This window comes from Coloeus monedula, assembly GCF_965178545.1.
Source record: "Coloeus monedula genome assembly, chromosome: 3".
NCBI classification, from domain to species: domain Eukaryota; kingdom Metazoa; phylum Chordata; class Aves; order Passeriformes; family Corvidae; genus Coloeus; species Coloeus monedula.
This window is the reverse complement of record NC_138783.1, coordinates 55,928,182-55,945,522: the sequence shown is the minus strand read 5'-3', so window position 1 is coordinate 55,945,522 and position 17,341 is coordinate 55,928,182. Positions and strand designations below refer to the sequence as shown.

Sequence of the window (17,341 nt, the reverse complement as noted above, 5' to 3'; positions counted from 1 at the left end):
GTGCAGTGGTGTCATTGCAAGGAGAGGACTAGTGCAGTAAGGAAGACAGGAAAAGAGGATATATGAACTGTTCTGCTTGGCAAACCTCCTGTGAGCATGTATTCAACGTGACTACAACTTCTTGCAACAGGATGTGGTCGTGTTAGATGCTCTGGTATCCTCTCTCATGTTAATTTGCAGCTCTTTACTGAGCACTGTTGTGAATATGTACATTTTTGTCATTCTTGGTTTGAGCTGGAACAAGTGTTTCTCTTATTTTTTCCTAGCCATCTGATGAAGATACTATCAGCTTTAATGTTCCAATGTCAGACATTGTGGAAGAAGATCATATTATAAAGGATGATTCAGGTCACCATGCTAACTCAAGAAAAGGTTGGAATGTAAAAATGTGGAAGTTAAATACAGGGAAATTCTGTTGTTGATTCTGTGCCTGCCTACCTACCCAGAAGGCTTTGGGCATGCATATGCAACCTGTTTGAAATTTTTAATGTGGTTTGAATTTAAACTTTGTTTTTAAACTCTGTGATTTAATACAAGTAAATTATGTTGTGTAACAAATGTTCAGCTGAACCAGAAATCATTCTTCTTTTTCGCTGTTCTTAGTGGAATTCCATCAAGGATCTTCTCACGTGTTTGTCAATGATAAGTCACGAGAAACAGGAAGCCAGTTTGATGAATCGGATACTCTTACTACTGAATTTATGAGCTACATTAAGGCAAGTTTGCAACAATGTTAAGTGGGGGGAAATCCTTTCCCTGTTTTCATGAGTGCAGTGTTTTAAAAAGATACAGAAGGCAAAAATAAGCAGGTATGTTTAAAATTATTGCAATTGATCTGGGACAATTTACCCATAACTCTTTCTAGGATATGTGAGAGATGTGCTTTAACTGTGTTTAAGGCTTTAAGAAAAAATGGCAGGTGTGTTCTGCGCTACTTGCATTATATTCTGAATTGAGCGATTTATTGTATTTGTTGCATCGCTAAAATGCGAGATGACTTTGTGCTAGCTGTGGTGGATGAAGTTTTGAAGTAATGTTATGGTAGTAAAATACATTTTCTTAATTTTTTAAACATTATCGTAGCAGTTGAGAGATCCATAAAGACAAATTATATCACCTTCTAGAATAAGTGCTGCATTTTTGTTGTCTTATGGTATGTACCCTTGTTATAGGAAGACATCATGATGTGTATTCCTGTAAGGTGAAGAAAGGTGACAAAGAATGGTTTTATTCATTCTACTAGGGATTGTCACTGGGAAATGAGTCATCATTGGAGAATGTTAGAGAAGCTGGTATACTCTTTAGTGCAAAATTGGGTAGAATTTATTGGTACAGGATGATGCTACTGATGTGCCGAACACATGACACAAAAGAGGATAAGCCTGTTTTCTGCAGTTCATTCTCTACAAGTACAAATACCACATTCATTCAGAGAGCTTCTGTCTTTACTGGCAGCTGAACTGCTTTAGTGGTCCTGCCTGTCTGACATGAAAGAGTTGCAAAACACCAAGTGGAAGCATAAAAGAGACTCAAGTTTTCAAATAAGTAGCACTTCATATTTATAGGTATAGGGAGATCTAATTTATGACTACATTGGAACCAAAATAACTGGCTGACTGATATAAATTCCTGGATGCAACTTTTGTTCCAATTTGTTCCTTTTAAAAAAGGAATTATTCATGACTGTCAAAATTGTCAAATATGAATCCTGTTAATAATTATACATGAGGTACATAATTGCTACTCTTTGCATGTTTGGCATTTCCTTGCCTTGTAAACAAATCTGGCTGCAGTAGGAGAGCAAGTAGGAGGACAGTTGGGATCGTGGTTAATTGAAGCATTGTTTCTATATGCCAGAAAGTCACAAATGGAATCTGGGACATGGAACAAAGAATTCTTATGCTGCTTGACTTTGTTTATACAGTTAAAGGAGGGTTAGGGCTGTTGACCTCAGTAAGATCTTCTGAATAGATGATCTTGTAATCAGTATCTTAAAAGGGGGTAGGAGTGAGGAATGGAGCAGAAGTGTTGGATTGCTTCAACCAGCCAACCTAGAATGTTACATAAATTAGGTCAGTGCTGAGTCGGAAAGCAGAATTTATCCGCCTACTTAATTGCAAAGTTCAGTTCTCATTATCACTTTGTCTGCTTACAGAGCAGAGCAGCAGAGTGTGATGAATTATTGAGAATAGAAGAGGACACGCAATGGCAAGCAGACGAAATGTGAGTATTTTTTATGTATCTATAAATAATTAGCTATGTCATTTAGTTAGTTTGACCAGGACTGGTATTACTTTGGTGTTTAATAATTTTATAGATTTGGAGGCATGGCAATAGCATAACCTTGCACTTTGTGAGTGCTCAGTGTTTTACATTTTATTGACGAACAGAATGGATGTTATATTACAACTAATTATTTTTTATGCCCCAATAATTTTTATCTATGTAGAATGCAATCTTTTTTATTAGGTATTTTGATATTTTGTTTATTTAGGCATTGCTGAAAAAAGATCATCAAAACGTGTAAGATCTAAATCTAATGTACATTTTAAAAGTCCATTTAATTAGAAAACATACCTAATTTTTTTTCTTACTTGTCATAATTTTAACATTGAAGCAATCATTAGTTTATAGATATTTAATTCCAGAGTAGAACAAGTGAACATCAGTTGCTGAAATGAGTGCATAAGGAAAGGGAGTTCAACATGACTGTACTGTGAAGCTGTCACTCATCAGAACAGTGTAGTCCTATATGATATAAAAAAAAAGACCCAAACCTGAAGGGAGGAAAGAATAAGTAGTTTCTGAAAGAGCCTTATTGGCAGAAGTAATGGAGGTTATATTTCTACTCCCCAAAAATAATTACAAATGTTGAAAAGCAAAAGAAAGCAAGCTGGCCCTTATAAAAATTCATTATATTTACCATTCATGCTGAAACAATACATGGGATGAGTGCATTTAAGAGTCAGATATTGGTAAATAAATTTTCAGTTTTAGAAGTCATTCTGTTTAATTGAATGCTAAAAGTTTTACTTCATCACATTTATTTATGTACGTATTAGATTGAGGGGCTTTGTTAAGAACAAAGTGTTGGAGAGTTTTTTCAGAAGAAGCTCTTTCCATAAATTCAGCACATACCAGTGTGCAGAGAGGCTGTTTTTCCCCTTATAGTTTTTGCATGCCCGTTGGAAGGTGGAGCTCACACACTGACATTCAGACTACCCGTGATAATTGCTGTTGTACCTTTTTTTTGAATGTTTTTGTTTTCTGTTATAGAATAAATTTATCAGAAGAACAAACTATTGATATAGCAATGATAGAACAACTAAGAGAAGCAGTAGATTTATTACAAGATTCCAACAGGTATGCTTACAATAGCTGATATAATAATATTATAATGTAATATATTTTAAAATTTTTTGTGAATTACATTAGAGTTCTCTTTTAACTGACAACTGGAAGCTCTCTGAAGTTACCAAGTGCTTCGTTATCATACCAGTGTGTGCAAGGTAGTTAAGAAGGAAACTCACGTTCTCTCTCGAGTATCCAGACAAGATTCCCAGTAAATTAAGAAGGTATAAAAGAAACCTAAAATCAGAAGTGGGGACACCCCTTAACCATTCATCTCATGTACACTACTGTGATGCTCTGATGTTTTGTCTAGGATTGTCACATTTCTTTTAGGGACTATAAATTTTCCTCTTAGTCATGCTTGGTATATATTGTTGGAATGAGAAGGACTTCCGGCCCATCTTCATGCCAATTCAATGAAGCACATAAAGAAGGTGCCTGAATTAATGGTGGAGTTTCTTTAGTTTTCTGAAATCCAAAGGAGAAAGAGGAAGAGGCAAAGAAAGTTATTTAGATTTCCCCTGATGACAGATGGCAAGATTTTACAATTTAGATGCTAATTTTAAGAGGCCAAAGTCACATAAAATGGCTTTGGAACTGTGGCTAGACAAAGGAATACGTATTTAAAAGAAAACAAGTGCTTGCCCTACTGGAAAAGTCTGACAATAGTGGGGTCTGTAGTTCTGTCTGTCCAGATGCTTGCTATTGCTTTTCTTAGTGTAATCACCTTCAGAAATTAAGTTCATTTCAAAACTCATTTTAATTCTTACTTCTATGAGGTAGCTGGTTTACAGCTTCATTTCTCTGAAGATTAGAAACCTCCTTGTCACTTCAGCCTTAAGTATACTTGGTTCTCTTTCCTCCCTTGATAGCTGCTTGCTTTTATGACTACACTGTTCTTTACTTTAAATGCCTATTTTGATCCCTTTTTTCACCTAGCAGACTTTTGTACTTTTAGGACAGAAATTGATTCCTGTTAGTATTTCTAGAGAGATGGTTAGCTGGCTTTATTTTGCATCATGTAAAGAATACTTGAATTCTTGAATCATATACTAAATACTTGGATCAAAAGTATTTTTGTTTAATAAAATGTCATAAAATTAGGAAATAGATAACTAGGAAATTTCTTTAGTTCCTTTAGCTTCCTAGTACCATTGCTTCTGCATCTCATATGAGGCTTATTGCTGTGTTGGAAGAGTGTTGTAGTTAAAAAATGAAAATGTTTGTTTTGGAAAAAAGCAAAAATATTTTAGTCGTTAGCCTGATAAATTTTGTCATTTTGGTTTTATGTTTCCAGACATTGCCCTAGTATTTCCTACATATTTAGGTAATTCTATTAAATTAAGAAGGTCAATAAAATACAGAAAATCTGTTTTTTGTTCACACACAGATGTACTTTCATTAGTACACTATAGTAAATTTGAAAAATTACTTTTAGAAGTGTCTAATCATGTAATGTATTTCCATATTTCTCTACTGCTGTTTTTATAGTGTGTTGGGGCCTTTGTGGCTGCACTTTCTTCTTCTAACCTTAAAATATGAGCATTTATTTTTAATTTTCTGAGTACCATATAGGCTTTTTGATATACGCCTCCTGTATATTAGCATCCAGACTTAAGCAGCATGATACATCTGAGTGCCCAGTACTTGTCAAATGATGCTATAGACTTTCAGTCCTCTGAGCCATAGGTTCCTCATTTTTTTTTTTTTTTAATTATGGGTTTTTATGGCATTTTGTTATATACTTGCTTTATATAAAGCAGTGTGAAAATTTTTTTTTCACACTGAAGAGTTTATTTTGTTTATCCAGTTTCAGAAAGGAATTTAAATGCTTCTGCTGCCGCTTAGCTTAAGATGCACAAAACTGGCATTTGCTTTTAACTTACACCTATACGTTGTAACTTTTTTTTGTGCATCCATATAACTTTGGTGGCTTAGTCAAGGTAACCTGGTTGAAAGAACTAACTCTATCCAGGACTGTTCTTATCTCACACTGAAGGTCCTTTAGGAGTTAGAGAAAACACTGTAGGGGCTGAAGCAGTTGGTGATGCTGGCACACCTAATGTGCACTGCCTGGAATTCTTTCAAGCTGTTGTTGCTAGTGGGTGTGATTATCAAACTTGTAAAATGCTTGTCCAGTTACTGTTGGTTTAGTGTTCTGCAGAATTTAAAATCTTCATACCCTATTGCACATAGACGGCATTTCATTTCTGGGAAGGTAGAAGATTTCAGATTCAACCTTTTTCAGTATTTTTGATGTTTGCATTTTATTTCTATATTTGCGTTCCTGTATTTCCTGCTTTCTTTCATTTTCTGTTTCACTGCTTTATTTTCAGCCAGTGTAAATCAAGTGGGGATATATAGGCAGGGCTGTGGCTTCCATTTGAATACTGGGTTCTAGAGGTTAGATACAGAAATCTGCTGGCTTCTAGATAATGACATGGTTGTTGGCAGTAAACAGGTCCTGTTGTTTTGTTACAAGCCATTTGCTCAGGGTGATACTTTGCAGATGAAACCATGAATGTTGCTTTGACTGAACTGAAGCATCAAGAGGCATTTCCAAAAGCTCTTAAGGGATGACACTGAACAGGTGAAAATGATAACTATAACAGTACTTTGTGTATCCATTTGTTTGAAATTAAATACTGAACAGAATGGTTACTAAAGCTATAGCCCAGAGCAACATTTTTATTTCAAACCTTGCAGATTAAGTATGGGTATTTCAGAGAGCAGTGCTGTGAATCTGTATCCCAGGGAACCAGCAACAGTTTTAGAATTTTAGGAGTCTACAGTAAAGTTTGTTACCTTCTTTAGAAAAAAAAAAATTTGTTAGATGCATGATGTTCAAGTTGCTACACAATGAATTACATATTTGCCTTTGTCTTTATACATAGTGGTCAAATACAGATGGACATGTCTTCTCTTGGTCAGGTATGTTAATGAGTGTATTATTACAGAATATTCTGGGGGGAAAGACAGAAAATGAGCCCACATTTTCATCAATTAGTAATCTGCCAAGTAGGGAAGGCAAAAAGTAAGTAGGCTGAAGGACAAAACTAATTCTTCTTTAACATATTTATGGAATTGTTCTGGGTTTTTTGTTGGGTGGTTGGGTTTTTTTGTCTCTGTGTGTGTATATGTAAAATTTTTCTGTGTTTATCAGCTACTTTTGCATTTTAGTTTCTGAGCCTTCTCTCCCTGTGTGCCAGTTCAGCTATGCATCATTATCTACCATTTGACCCCATTATCTCCACTTTTGTCATAGGAAAACATATATTCATTGAGTATAACCCCAAAATATTTTGGAAAGTAAAAGTTAGTGTTTTTCCAGAGTACTGTCACTATAGTTACAGAAAGTGTAGTTAAAGTATGGGTTTTGAGTTTTACAGTGTGATGTATGTTGCTTATTTTTTGTTCTGTATCTGGTGAACTGATGTATTTTATGAAATAGTTGTTTTAGATTTACATCATTCACCTGTTAGTGCTGGAACTGCACTTCTATAGTATCTGCTTACTCCTGTGTCTGCTTTTTATCACAGTATTTTTAAGAAATACTTCAAGGTAACATTATGCAAAAAAACAAAACAAAAAAAAAAAAAAAAACCAAAAAAAAGTTCTATTTCCAGCAGTACAGACAGAAGAGTTATTTATGTTACAGAGAGAAAATCCTGAAGAGGAACTGGAATTCCAGAGGACGAGAGAGTTGATTATGGAGAAAGCGAAGCCTGAAGCAAGAACTTGTGAACAGGGTGAAAAATGGTCATTGAGCCAGGTATGGAGGTGTCCAGATGCAATAAATGTGGAAACATTTGGAATGGATCATTGCATTCTGTCAATTTGTGTGTGGGGATAATGGGTTTAGGCCCATTGTGGGGATTTGGCTTAATTTTTTTTTTTTTTTGCCTTAGCACAAGTCTCAAGGTTTGACTGTAAATGGAAAGTTGATTAAGACCTATCCCTTTGGAAAGAACTTATGTAATACATTCAATAAAAGTATTTTTATCCAATAAAAAGGGTAGTAGTTGCAGGGGTTGCATTCCCCTGGAAAAAAAAAATGTCATCTCAAAGCAAGAAAATGAAATACCTGATTCCTCTTCCCCTCTCACCCCAAATATTCTTGTAGTTATATACGCTTCTAAGTTTATATTAACAGCAGGTTTTTTTAATTGTATTTAATATTGCAAACAGACTGTATATAGGTTGAGATGATAGTTTTAAAGTTTCAAAAATATTTTAAGATTTGTACACTGTAATGATCCAGAAATTAGGAACTACAAAGAAACCCTAAATATTTGGGGCATTTTTTATTACTTCAGAACTTGCTGTATGGGGATTTTGTGACTGCACTTTGCAAGCAGACTGTGAGAACAAAATTACAGAAGATGCTGTCTATATTGGCAGTACCTTAATATTATCTGTTGTATCCAGAAATAGGTGTTTTTTTGTTTATCTTAATGCTTTTCAAATATTCTTATATAGTCATCATCATAATATCAAATACTCCTGTGATAAATTTGTGACTTTGTTAATCTTAATTTTTCTTTAAAACATCAGAAAATGGAGTTGGTTAATCTCCTTTGTTATACTGTTGTACATTTGGGTTACCACACTTTATCTGGAGCAGCTTTACTTCATTGTTGAGATTAACAGATAAGGCTGATTCAGTGTCAAAGTGGTCTCCGTATTTTTGTGAACTGTTTAGCAAAGATACACCACTAATTCACCTCTCCAAAAGAAGCAAAATATTCCTGAACACTTGTGGAGATCTGATCTGGACCGTCTTATGCAGGTGAAAATACTAGGCACACTCTGAAGTGGAAACACGTCCTGCAAGAGCAAGTTTTTAATCATGCTGTGTTCTGTGCAGTATAGTAAGCACTTGCGTCGCTGCTTGTGTTACTAAATTAATTCAATTCATCTTAAATTCAAAATTCTGACTAGAATAAAATAGAAGTGGTCGAGCATGCAAGTCCCCAGGTAGAACTGGCTATGATCAGATGAGTAAGATTCCTCTCTGTTTATTCTAGGCAATACAGTGGTTGAGCTAAAGATGTCTAAGGCTGAAGAATTTTTTTTAATCTTGAAAAGTAGCCAAGAAAGGTCATGAAGCAAAATGGGTGTGTAATCTTCCTTCCCATTTTGCTAACTTTTGGAAAGCTCTGTGACTGTTGGGACCTAGTGTTCCAGGTGCTCTCTTTTGTTTCCATTTTTTGTCAATTAAAAAAAATTTGCCCTAGGGAAATTGTTCTGAGCTGAATTATAATTTACTTATGCCAGTTATCTTTCTACTGAGTTATGATTGATGCTGAATTAATGATTATATTTCATATTTATCAGTGTGGTATACATTTTTCTGCTGTAACTATAACAGAAATGGTAACAAAAAGTATGTTGTATTGCAATTATAAATTCAATGTTTTACAGAATACTTCTCTCTTCAAATCTGTATTGAAAATCTATATTTGTAAATTACACTTTTGTGGTAGTTTAATTAAAAAAAAAGTATGCTGCATTTTAACCAACAAACATTAAAATCTTATAAATGCAGCTATAATCCCTTAGTATTGAAGCTAAAAAGTTAATGACAAATCTGTGTGAGTAGTTTCCACATGCTTTTTAAAGAATGTTCTTCAGCTAGCAATAAAAGTATTTATTATTAATGCAAATGAATAGCTTCAGTGAAAAAGAGCTACGTATTAATATGTATCTGACTATAATTAGTAAAATGTCCCATTTCTGTACATCACTAATATAGTTTCTGAAATTTTTTTTTTATTTTTATTTTTTAACTTTCCAAACATGCAGAATGATCTAATTCTTTGGAATACAAGCGGGCAAACCTCTCACAATGAGGTAAGATGTCATTTGTTTGTCTCTTATATATTTTATATGAATGTTTCATAGACTAAATGAAACATAACTGAATTCCACAGAACATATGACTGAGCTCCTCAGAAATGAAAATGTAGTTTGTTTGGCATGTGTTTTAATCTTGGCATCTCAGAGACTTACTCGGGTATGAAAATATACTTTCTGATCAGCTTGTTTCAGAGTTATACAGTTTAGTATAAAACGGTTAATTTTTTTACGTTTTCTTCATTCTGACACATTTTTTTCATTTTTGTTTTTTTTTAATTCTTCCTTGTTCAACAAGGCTTTTTATTGATTCCAGTGCAATTTCTTCTTGCATAGTTGTGTTATGTCCTTGATTAGTTTTCAGAGAGGAATCTGATTCTATTGATCCTGTAGCTTTTTGGTGCGAATCTCATTGTAAGATCAAAAAGGTAAAAACCATATGGAGCTCCTTATGGAGATTATATACCATCATTTTTTTTCTTTTGTGCAGAAATAGGGCTTCTCCCTCTATACTGCATTGGGCATAAGCATCTTGCAAATTCATGAGCACCCAGCCATCATCCATCAGTCTTGGTGATGGGACTTCTATAGCTTCCAGCTCCAGTGGAATCACTTTTTAAATGGGTTTCTGGAGTTTGGTCATAGGACTCTTTCTGTGTTGCCATTGGTGGTATGATGATTATACCTTCCCTTCTCCTGTATGTTGCTGCTCCATTCTTCCTGCTGCAACTCTTAGCCTAGTTCAGGGTCAGGGGCAATCCTGCTCTGACACGTATGCCTAATTTCCTGTTTTCTATTTTTAACACAGAAATTCAGTGTTGCGTGGAAAATACCATGCAGAATGGTAATTAATTCTGTGAAAGAAACAAACGTGTCTAAGGAAAAAACATGCCTTTGCTTTGTTTTTCTTAATGTACTCTGCCGCAAAATGTATGCTTGGAACCAAGTGATGACACAAGATAAAACGGAGAAATAATTGAGCTTATTTATAACTAGGGGGAATATCTTGCTCTCTTTTGTCAGAAATGCATCTTTTCTAGCGGAGGAATAGAGTACAATAAAAAAGGGAGGTTATCATAGGTTTGGGACTATATTGTGATCAGATTGTAGTGGATTAGTTGTAGCATGCAGTATTTTTAACTTTTGCATTTTGCATAGTCAGATATGCTGAGCTATATTCTGGGTGTTAGTCTAACTTTGATTTGTGTTCTTGAATTACACAGAATAAGGATAAAAGTCCAACAATGTCTCCTACTACAAACACCACAATACCTTTTGGCCTGAAGCCACGATCAGGTAATGTGGGAAACCAATTTGTGTGTACTGGTTTGGGTTTTTTATGTCTCTGTTATTATTAGCTATCTCTATTTTTTCCCCGTTAAGAAGTAAGCAATGTAACATTTTCTGTACAACAATTAGAAGAAGCTTAGAACATTTTAAGGTTTTCTAGTTTTGAACCAAGATAGAATTTCTAAGAAGTATTTATTTGTCGCATTAAATATGGATCAATTTTCATCCATTACTAGTAAATTGGGTGTTTTATAAAGTTATATGTATGTATATTTACAAAAATATGTGTTTGGATATAACTACACATTTTGCATGTATTTACATACTCATCATCTGTGCTGACATACTAACTGAAATAAGATTTTTTGCTTGATTGGTATGTTTATATTTTGTTGAATAATGTATTATTCAACAAATAATTAGGCTATTTTGGAAAACACTTGTGTTGCTCTGGAAATTTTTCACTTCATTGAGTCTGTCAGCAGTTACGGTTGAGTAAAGATCAAGCATTTTGGGAAGGTTAGATCTTTACTTAAGCCAGCAACTGAGTTCAATGAATTTGCAATGCACTCTATCTGAATAACCACCAGTCTTTTAACAAGCAGCAGTTTATTTCAAAACAAACAAACAAAACAAACAAAACCTAAAAGCAAGTAACACAAAACAACTCCCAAACTTAGAGATGTATTTGAGAATTTGGGTAACAGCTTCCTTTAAAAACAGGATTAGCCACATGATTTAATTCTGTTTTTATCTTCTGTGTGCTGTGGTAGTCAATATTAAGTCATGTCATGTCACCTCTAAAGAGTAGCTCTAGGTTTTCAGTATCTTTCAGCATCCTAAGACTGTAGTTCTGGTTTCTCTCATTCACCACAAATGCTTTTAATCAAGTGCTGGTAAACCCCTACAAGCTTGTAGTTTCCATAACAAAATACTTGGCAATAATGGCAGCAGTTTGTGAAACTGCTTGTAAAACATTGAAAAAATGTTTATGAAATTGTACCCATAGATTTATTTGGTTTTTGTTGGGTTTTTTTTGAAGTGCTAGAAATCTTTTTTTATGAAAGAAGATAGTTCAAGTTGCTGATGTAGTTAGGATATACAGTTAGACAGATCTGTTCAGGTGCATTTCTTAGGTTGTTGGAATGTTAAACTCTGGCTCTGTCTTGTTCCTGATGATTTAGAAATGTTGGTATTTCTGCATGTATTTAAAATATGGGTTAAACGATGAGCAAATGGGTCCTTTCACAATTCATTTTAAATAAAACATTGAGTAATATTGCGTAGTCCAGTGGCAATATTGCAATATCACTGTTAAGGGAAAGATGTGTGAATGCAAAAGGGCCCATGCCGTGTTGCTGCTTTCACAGGATGTGGGCTGTGTTCTGAGTCCACAGTGAAATCTGCTGCTGTTAACGCAGCACAGTCCCCGGCGTGCCCTTGGGCAGAGGGGACGCAGCGTTGGCCCCCACAGCGTCCTCGCTGGACGGCTCAGTGGAATCAGCGTGGGATGGGTGCGTGCGCTGGCTCCTCCTCAGAGGAAGCACGTCGGGCAGCTGGTGGAATAGGCTCGCGTTAGCCCGGAGGCAAAGAAGGCGGGAGGGGCTTCTGGTGTGGGTTCCAACAGGTTTATTTGCAGGAGGGACCAGGGACCAGCGAAGCCACGAGGAGACGCCGGCTAGCCCCTTTATGGGGGGGTGGAGCAAAGCAGAGAAAGGGAAAACAACCAATGGGGTACAAGCAGAGGGGAGGATACAATTTTTCAGAACAAATGGGGAAAACAAGGAGGCAGGAGTCATAACAGGGAACCAAGTAATAACTAAAAAAGGGAGAACTTTCTGGAACAGGGGGAGGTAATTTAGGATTGGGAGCCACCCAGGGGGAGGTAACCTAGATCTCAGTGATCTCTTCTGGTGCCTGACATTTGATGGTTTCAGCCCGAGAGCAGGCTGACCCACCCCAGCACTGCTGGGCGCTGGAAGCTGCTTTGTGGAAGAATATGCAAGACCGTGACTTCTTGTTCAAGTGTTAGTTTAACGTGCACTTCTGAATCTTGGCATATCTGTGCCCAGATCTCCTATACTTAATGACTAGAATAGGTCAGGGCAAAATATCCTAGTGACTCTTTTTTTGAGGTAATTTCTAGAAAGTCTGGGTTGCAGTGTCTGCTGTCCTTTGCAAGAAAACCTCCAAGTCACATGATTCAAGACCAGATGTGCACAAGTCCTATAGTACTTCCCCTGATTATATTGCAGTTGTGTATAGCCACCGTCAGTTGGTTAGAACCTTCTGTTTTCTGCACTGTACTAATTGAAATTCATATATTTGAATAGATTTGAGTATGCTAATGCTGTAGTGTCTTTTGGTCATCATGTGGTTGCATAAACTTGATAATAATGAATTTATTTTCTTTGCCATATGAGACGGTACAGTCACTAAGATCCATTACTGCACCGTTTCTCACCTGATCATATCTAGTTTCAGTCATCTTACCTTAAATTTATACCATGGTAAGATAGGGGAACTTAGCAATAGTAAAACATTGCATCCAGTTTCAGATAAAAATATAGTATATTAGCTATGTAGCACCATGAAGCAAGAAGGAAACCTTGCAAAGGCATAGTAAAGCAGCATATTATTTCATCTTCTGCTGTTTTGCTAACACATAAGAAATATTTACATACAGAAGTAGTACATGACTGACAATACTGGGCTGTTTGTGCAGCCTGCATGTTTTTCCTTTTCAAGCTGGTTTGCTTGGAAGGTCTGTAGTTTCTTCCTTGTGTTTCCTTTAAAACTTTATGCAAGTTTGGTACGTTTGAACCATTCTATCACTGGCTGGAATTTGTACTTGTTAATTATATGCTGCCTTAGTGTCATAGACCTGAGCTAGTGCAGAGGTACAGCATTTCTGTGATCCAGGAAACTTTTTAGCTTAGTTTGTAGTTTATTTTAATAGGTTTTTTCATTTCAGTTCTTAATGGCCTTAGGGGAAATGTTAAAACTTACTGAAAATGTAAGCTTTAATGAAGTTAAATAGTCTTAATGAGTTTTAACTATTTAACTTTGTTAGAGCTTACATTTGAATTAGTTGCTTCTATAAATCTCATAAATCCAAGTGCAACATTAAAAGAACATTGAAGTGTTCTAACTAAAATGCATCCATATAATGCTCTATGGAAAAAATAGTGGCAAATTTTCAATGAAAATATATGCAACCATATTTTTTTCTGAAATTTGAGAGTTTGTTTTCACTGTGTTTATTTTCATCTATTTAAAATGAATGTTGCTTTCTATTTGACTTTCCCTCCTCCGCATTGCTTCATAATGGTTTATGTCTCTTGGAAAGGTGAAAGTAAACTGTTCTAGACTTCTGGTAAAGATTACAGTTTTTTGAAGTACACACACAAATGTAAGTGCTTCCAGAGGATAAATGACAGTGTTTTAAACTTGTGTGTTAGTACATATTGGTATGTATTCAGGACTGAAGGACCTTTTGTACTTTCATTTTTAAGCTAGGTAAAATATTGTGAAAATTCATATCTGACAGCTGACAGAAAGAATCCAAAATACCCAAAGAAAATGTTTTGAAAGGTAATGAATGTGTTTAGATTTCTTGAAAGATTTTTTCAAAGGGTCAGAAGTTTACGTTGAAGGTAAAAAGGTAGAGGATTTTTAAATTTTTCAGATTATTTCCTTCTGTATTTTAAATATTTTGAGAGAGTAGGGACTTCTTAAATTCACATTAATTTTGAAAACCTTAAAAAACACCATTGAAAAGAAACCATTTTCTTAAAGCCTTACTTTTTCTCTTGGGAAGTACATTAGCTCTCTGAAAAGGAATCACTCAAAATAGCTAATAAATTTAAATTCTCCCTCCTTCATCCATGAATTCATTAAAATGTTAAGAGTGGTGCTATTTGTTGAAATCGAGAGCTGGCAAAGGTCTTGTTATGCTGTCTTTAATGTGCCAGACCTTCAAGTCTGAGTAGCTTCTAATACATCTTGCAGTCAAGAGTAGTTTTTGCTTTTGTTCTGTGCCATTTCTAGGTCACTGTGTTTCTTAGTTTCTGCTGAACGAAGTGACAGCAACACAGACAAAAAAATTTATACTGTCAGAGGCTGAAACAAGCACTGACAAAACTCAAAGTGACAAAGCACTTTGAATTCTGAAGTGAGGAGTTGTTCCCTTGCAACTGTTTACGTAGCATAACATTGCTTGTGAATATAGTGCCCTCAGTTTGGGTGACCTGTAGAGAACTTGAAGCACAATGTTAACATCTATAGTAGACATGCTTGTATTTCAAGTTAGTTGGAACATATCATTGAAACTTGACAGTATTTTTCTCTCATTTGAGTGCTCATTACTGTTTTTCTAATCTTTGGATATTTATTCCTTCTGTTTGTTTTCTTTCCTAACGGCATTATCTGTGTACTTTGGAAAATAATGGAGAATACCAATTGCTACCAGAGTCAGAATGTTTATCTTTTGCCATAAATCTGTGTTCTGTTACCCAGTGTTGACTCTACTCAGAGTTTAAGTTGTGCCGACTCCCAGGTTTAGCTGATCTGGTGTCCCAATAGCCAGAAGCAGTGACCCAGCCCTGGGAAAAGTCTGAAGAGAGAGAGCTGTGGAACTCTGAAAAGAAGTTTAAAGTGAAGCTTTATGTGACGCTGTCTGAATTACCATCATGTTAATACAGATTCCAAAATTGTGGGAAGGAGAAATCCTACATGATTAAGTTCCTTCTGAATATTAGTTTGGAATGGTAGAAAAGAGGGACTTTCTGTGCTTACTGAAACTTTACTTTGGACTTTCTTCTAATAGTAAGTGGTTTTAGTTGCTTTTATATCTACACAGAAATCTTGATTTGTGTTTATGGTTTAGCATTTAGAGCAGAGGTAGTTTGTAATCTCTAGTCTGAGGAACATGGCTGTTGCTTGTGTGCAGGATTCAATAGATAAACGTGGAGATACATGTAGAAGAACAAGAAATGAGTGAATTATTAATTTTTTTTGCAAAAGTGGTAGGGAACATTGTGATCAGATACAGGAAGCATTCATTGAGGAGCAGCATTATTGTGAAAGGCAGAAAAGAGATTTAAATCTGTCATAAAGTAGGAAACCAGTGTGAAGCTTTGAAAGGATGAAGAAATTCAGGGAGGAGGTATTTTAAGGGTGTTAGTATCCAGTTCTGACACACTGTGGATAGGAGGTTTGAGGAAAGCTTGGGCAGAAATCTTGGCCACAATCAAGACAAGACAGAAGTGCAGAGTAGATGTGGTGGGGAAGGAATAAAAATTTCCACTGAAGGATGTGAGGAACAGTAAGGGGTGGTGTTGTGACTAGTTAAAGGAGAGACGGCAGGATAGGTAGGGAGAACAGGGTCTGTATTGCTGTCCAAGTTTAGCTCCATAATGAGTTCATGGGTGGTCACGAACTGTAGGCATGACATGCTTTTACAGTTATCTGATGAATAGTCTACAGCAGACTGTTGCAGCTTCTGTGGAATTGTACGGTTTTGTGTGCTTCAGGGAGCCCAATCGAATAATTAATGAAGTTGTGTTTCTTAGAAGACTGTCTATGGTGCAGATTTGCCAAAGCTCGTTGTACAAACTCGGGATCACCCTCTGAGGGTATTCTATGTCTGTTCTTGTCCCTGAGAGGCCTGTAAAAGTTGTGGAGGACCAGTACTTACATAGCATGGTGGACCCATTGTGGATTTGAATTTATTGCTGGGGGAGTTAGCAAGAAAAAAAGTAGTGCTTCATTTATGATTAAGTGAATTAACATGAAAGGAAAACATCTGTGGTACATGTACTTACTGAACATCCTTCAACAAAATGAGAATCCAAGTGATAATGTAGCTGCTACTTCCAAAATCAGCTGGGAAATCGTAGTGTAATAGTATTTTCTGATGAATGTGTTAATTTTCTTTGTTTTTGTGAGAAGTGTTCCTATTACATAGTTAAACAAATTTTTCAAAATTTTTATTCTGTGAAAGTTTCCTTATTGAAACTTCACAGCGGGTATATTTACCTTCTGATTCAGAGTCAAGGTTTTTATCAGGCTTTAATATAAAATCTATGGGTACTTTTTCTTAAAACTTGGTTGTAACAAGTTGTGTGAAGTGCTATGGTTACAATGATCTTGCTAAGCTTAACAGCCTTAACTGCACATATAATGTATGATTTGCAAGTACTAACATTTAACTTTTCGTTCTTTTTATTCTGCACCATCTTTCATTCTTTTCTCAAAATTTATGCATTTTGTATTAATCACCTCTTAATTACATCTTTGCCATTACCATACAATCCTAATGCCATATATGAAATGCTGCTGCCCACTTTTATCCCCACTCCGGTCCTTATTACCACCATGGTTGGACTGGTTATCACTCCCCTCCAGCAGACCCATCCCTCAGTTTTCCTCCTATCTCCTTCAACACACTTACACAGGCACAAACATGGGACAACTTTAGCTACAGTATCCCATCTGAAGGAGACAGTGACAATGGTAGGTGTTCCATATATAATTTACTTAATTTTATGTTTTCAGAAACATGAGTATGTGGTGAATGCCCCATGTGGCTAAGGACAAAAGACAGTACTTTCCAGGGGATGTTTATAAGACTAAATACCTCAGAGGATGCACTTTAATTGGCACTGGAATATGTAGTGTCAAAAATCAACGAGTGAAGCATCACTCTTTTCAACTCCGGCAAAACAACTTTTCCCATGATATTAATTCCAAGAACTATTTTCAGTGTAGGTTTATTTACTTGCTTTATTTTAAAGAGTTTATAAAAGTTGTACTCAAATAACAATTAATTTTGCTGCTCTCT

General features: G+C 35.6%; 1 protein-coding gene across 1 annotated transcript in view; it reads left to right on the top strand.

The window, feature by feature from the left end:
- LRCH1 (leucine rich repeats and calponin homology domain containing 1) overlaps positions 1 to 17,341 on the top strand; it is a 118,020-nt gene that overhangs the window by 72,019 nt on the left and 28,660 nt on the right. Inside the window, exons 8-15 of the mRNA XM_082277950.1 lie at positions 267 to 372; positions 604 to 720; positions 2,163 to 2,223; positions 3,277 to 3,363; positions 6,246 to 6,282; positions 7,010 to 7,123; positions 9,157 to 9,204; positions 10,431 to 10,503. Coding sequence (XP_082134076.1) covers positions 267 to 372; positions 604 to 720; positions 2,163 to 2,223; positions 3,277 to 3,363; positions 6,246 to 6,282; positions 7,010 to 7,123; positions 9,157 to 9,204; positions 10,431 to 10,503 — 643 coding nt within the window. The remainder of the gene's footprint in view (positions 1 to 266; positions 373 to 603; positions 721 to 2,162; positions 2,224 to 3,276; positions 3,364 to 6,245; positions 6,283 to 7,009; positions 7,124 to 9,156; positions 9,205 to 10,430; positions 10,504 to 17,341) is intronic.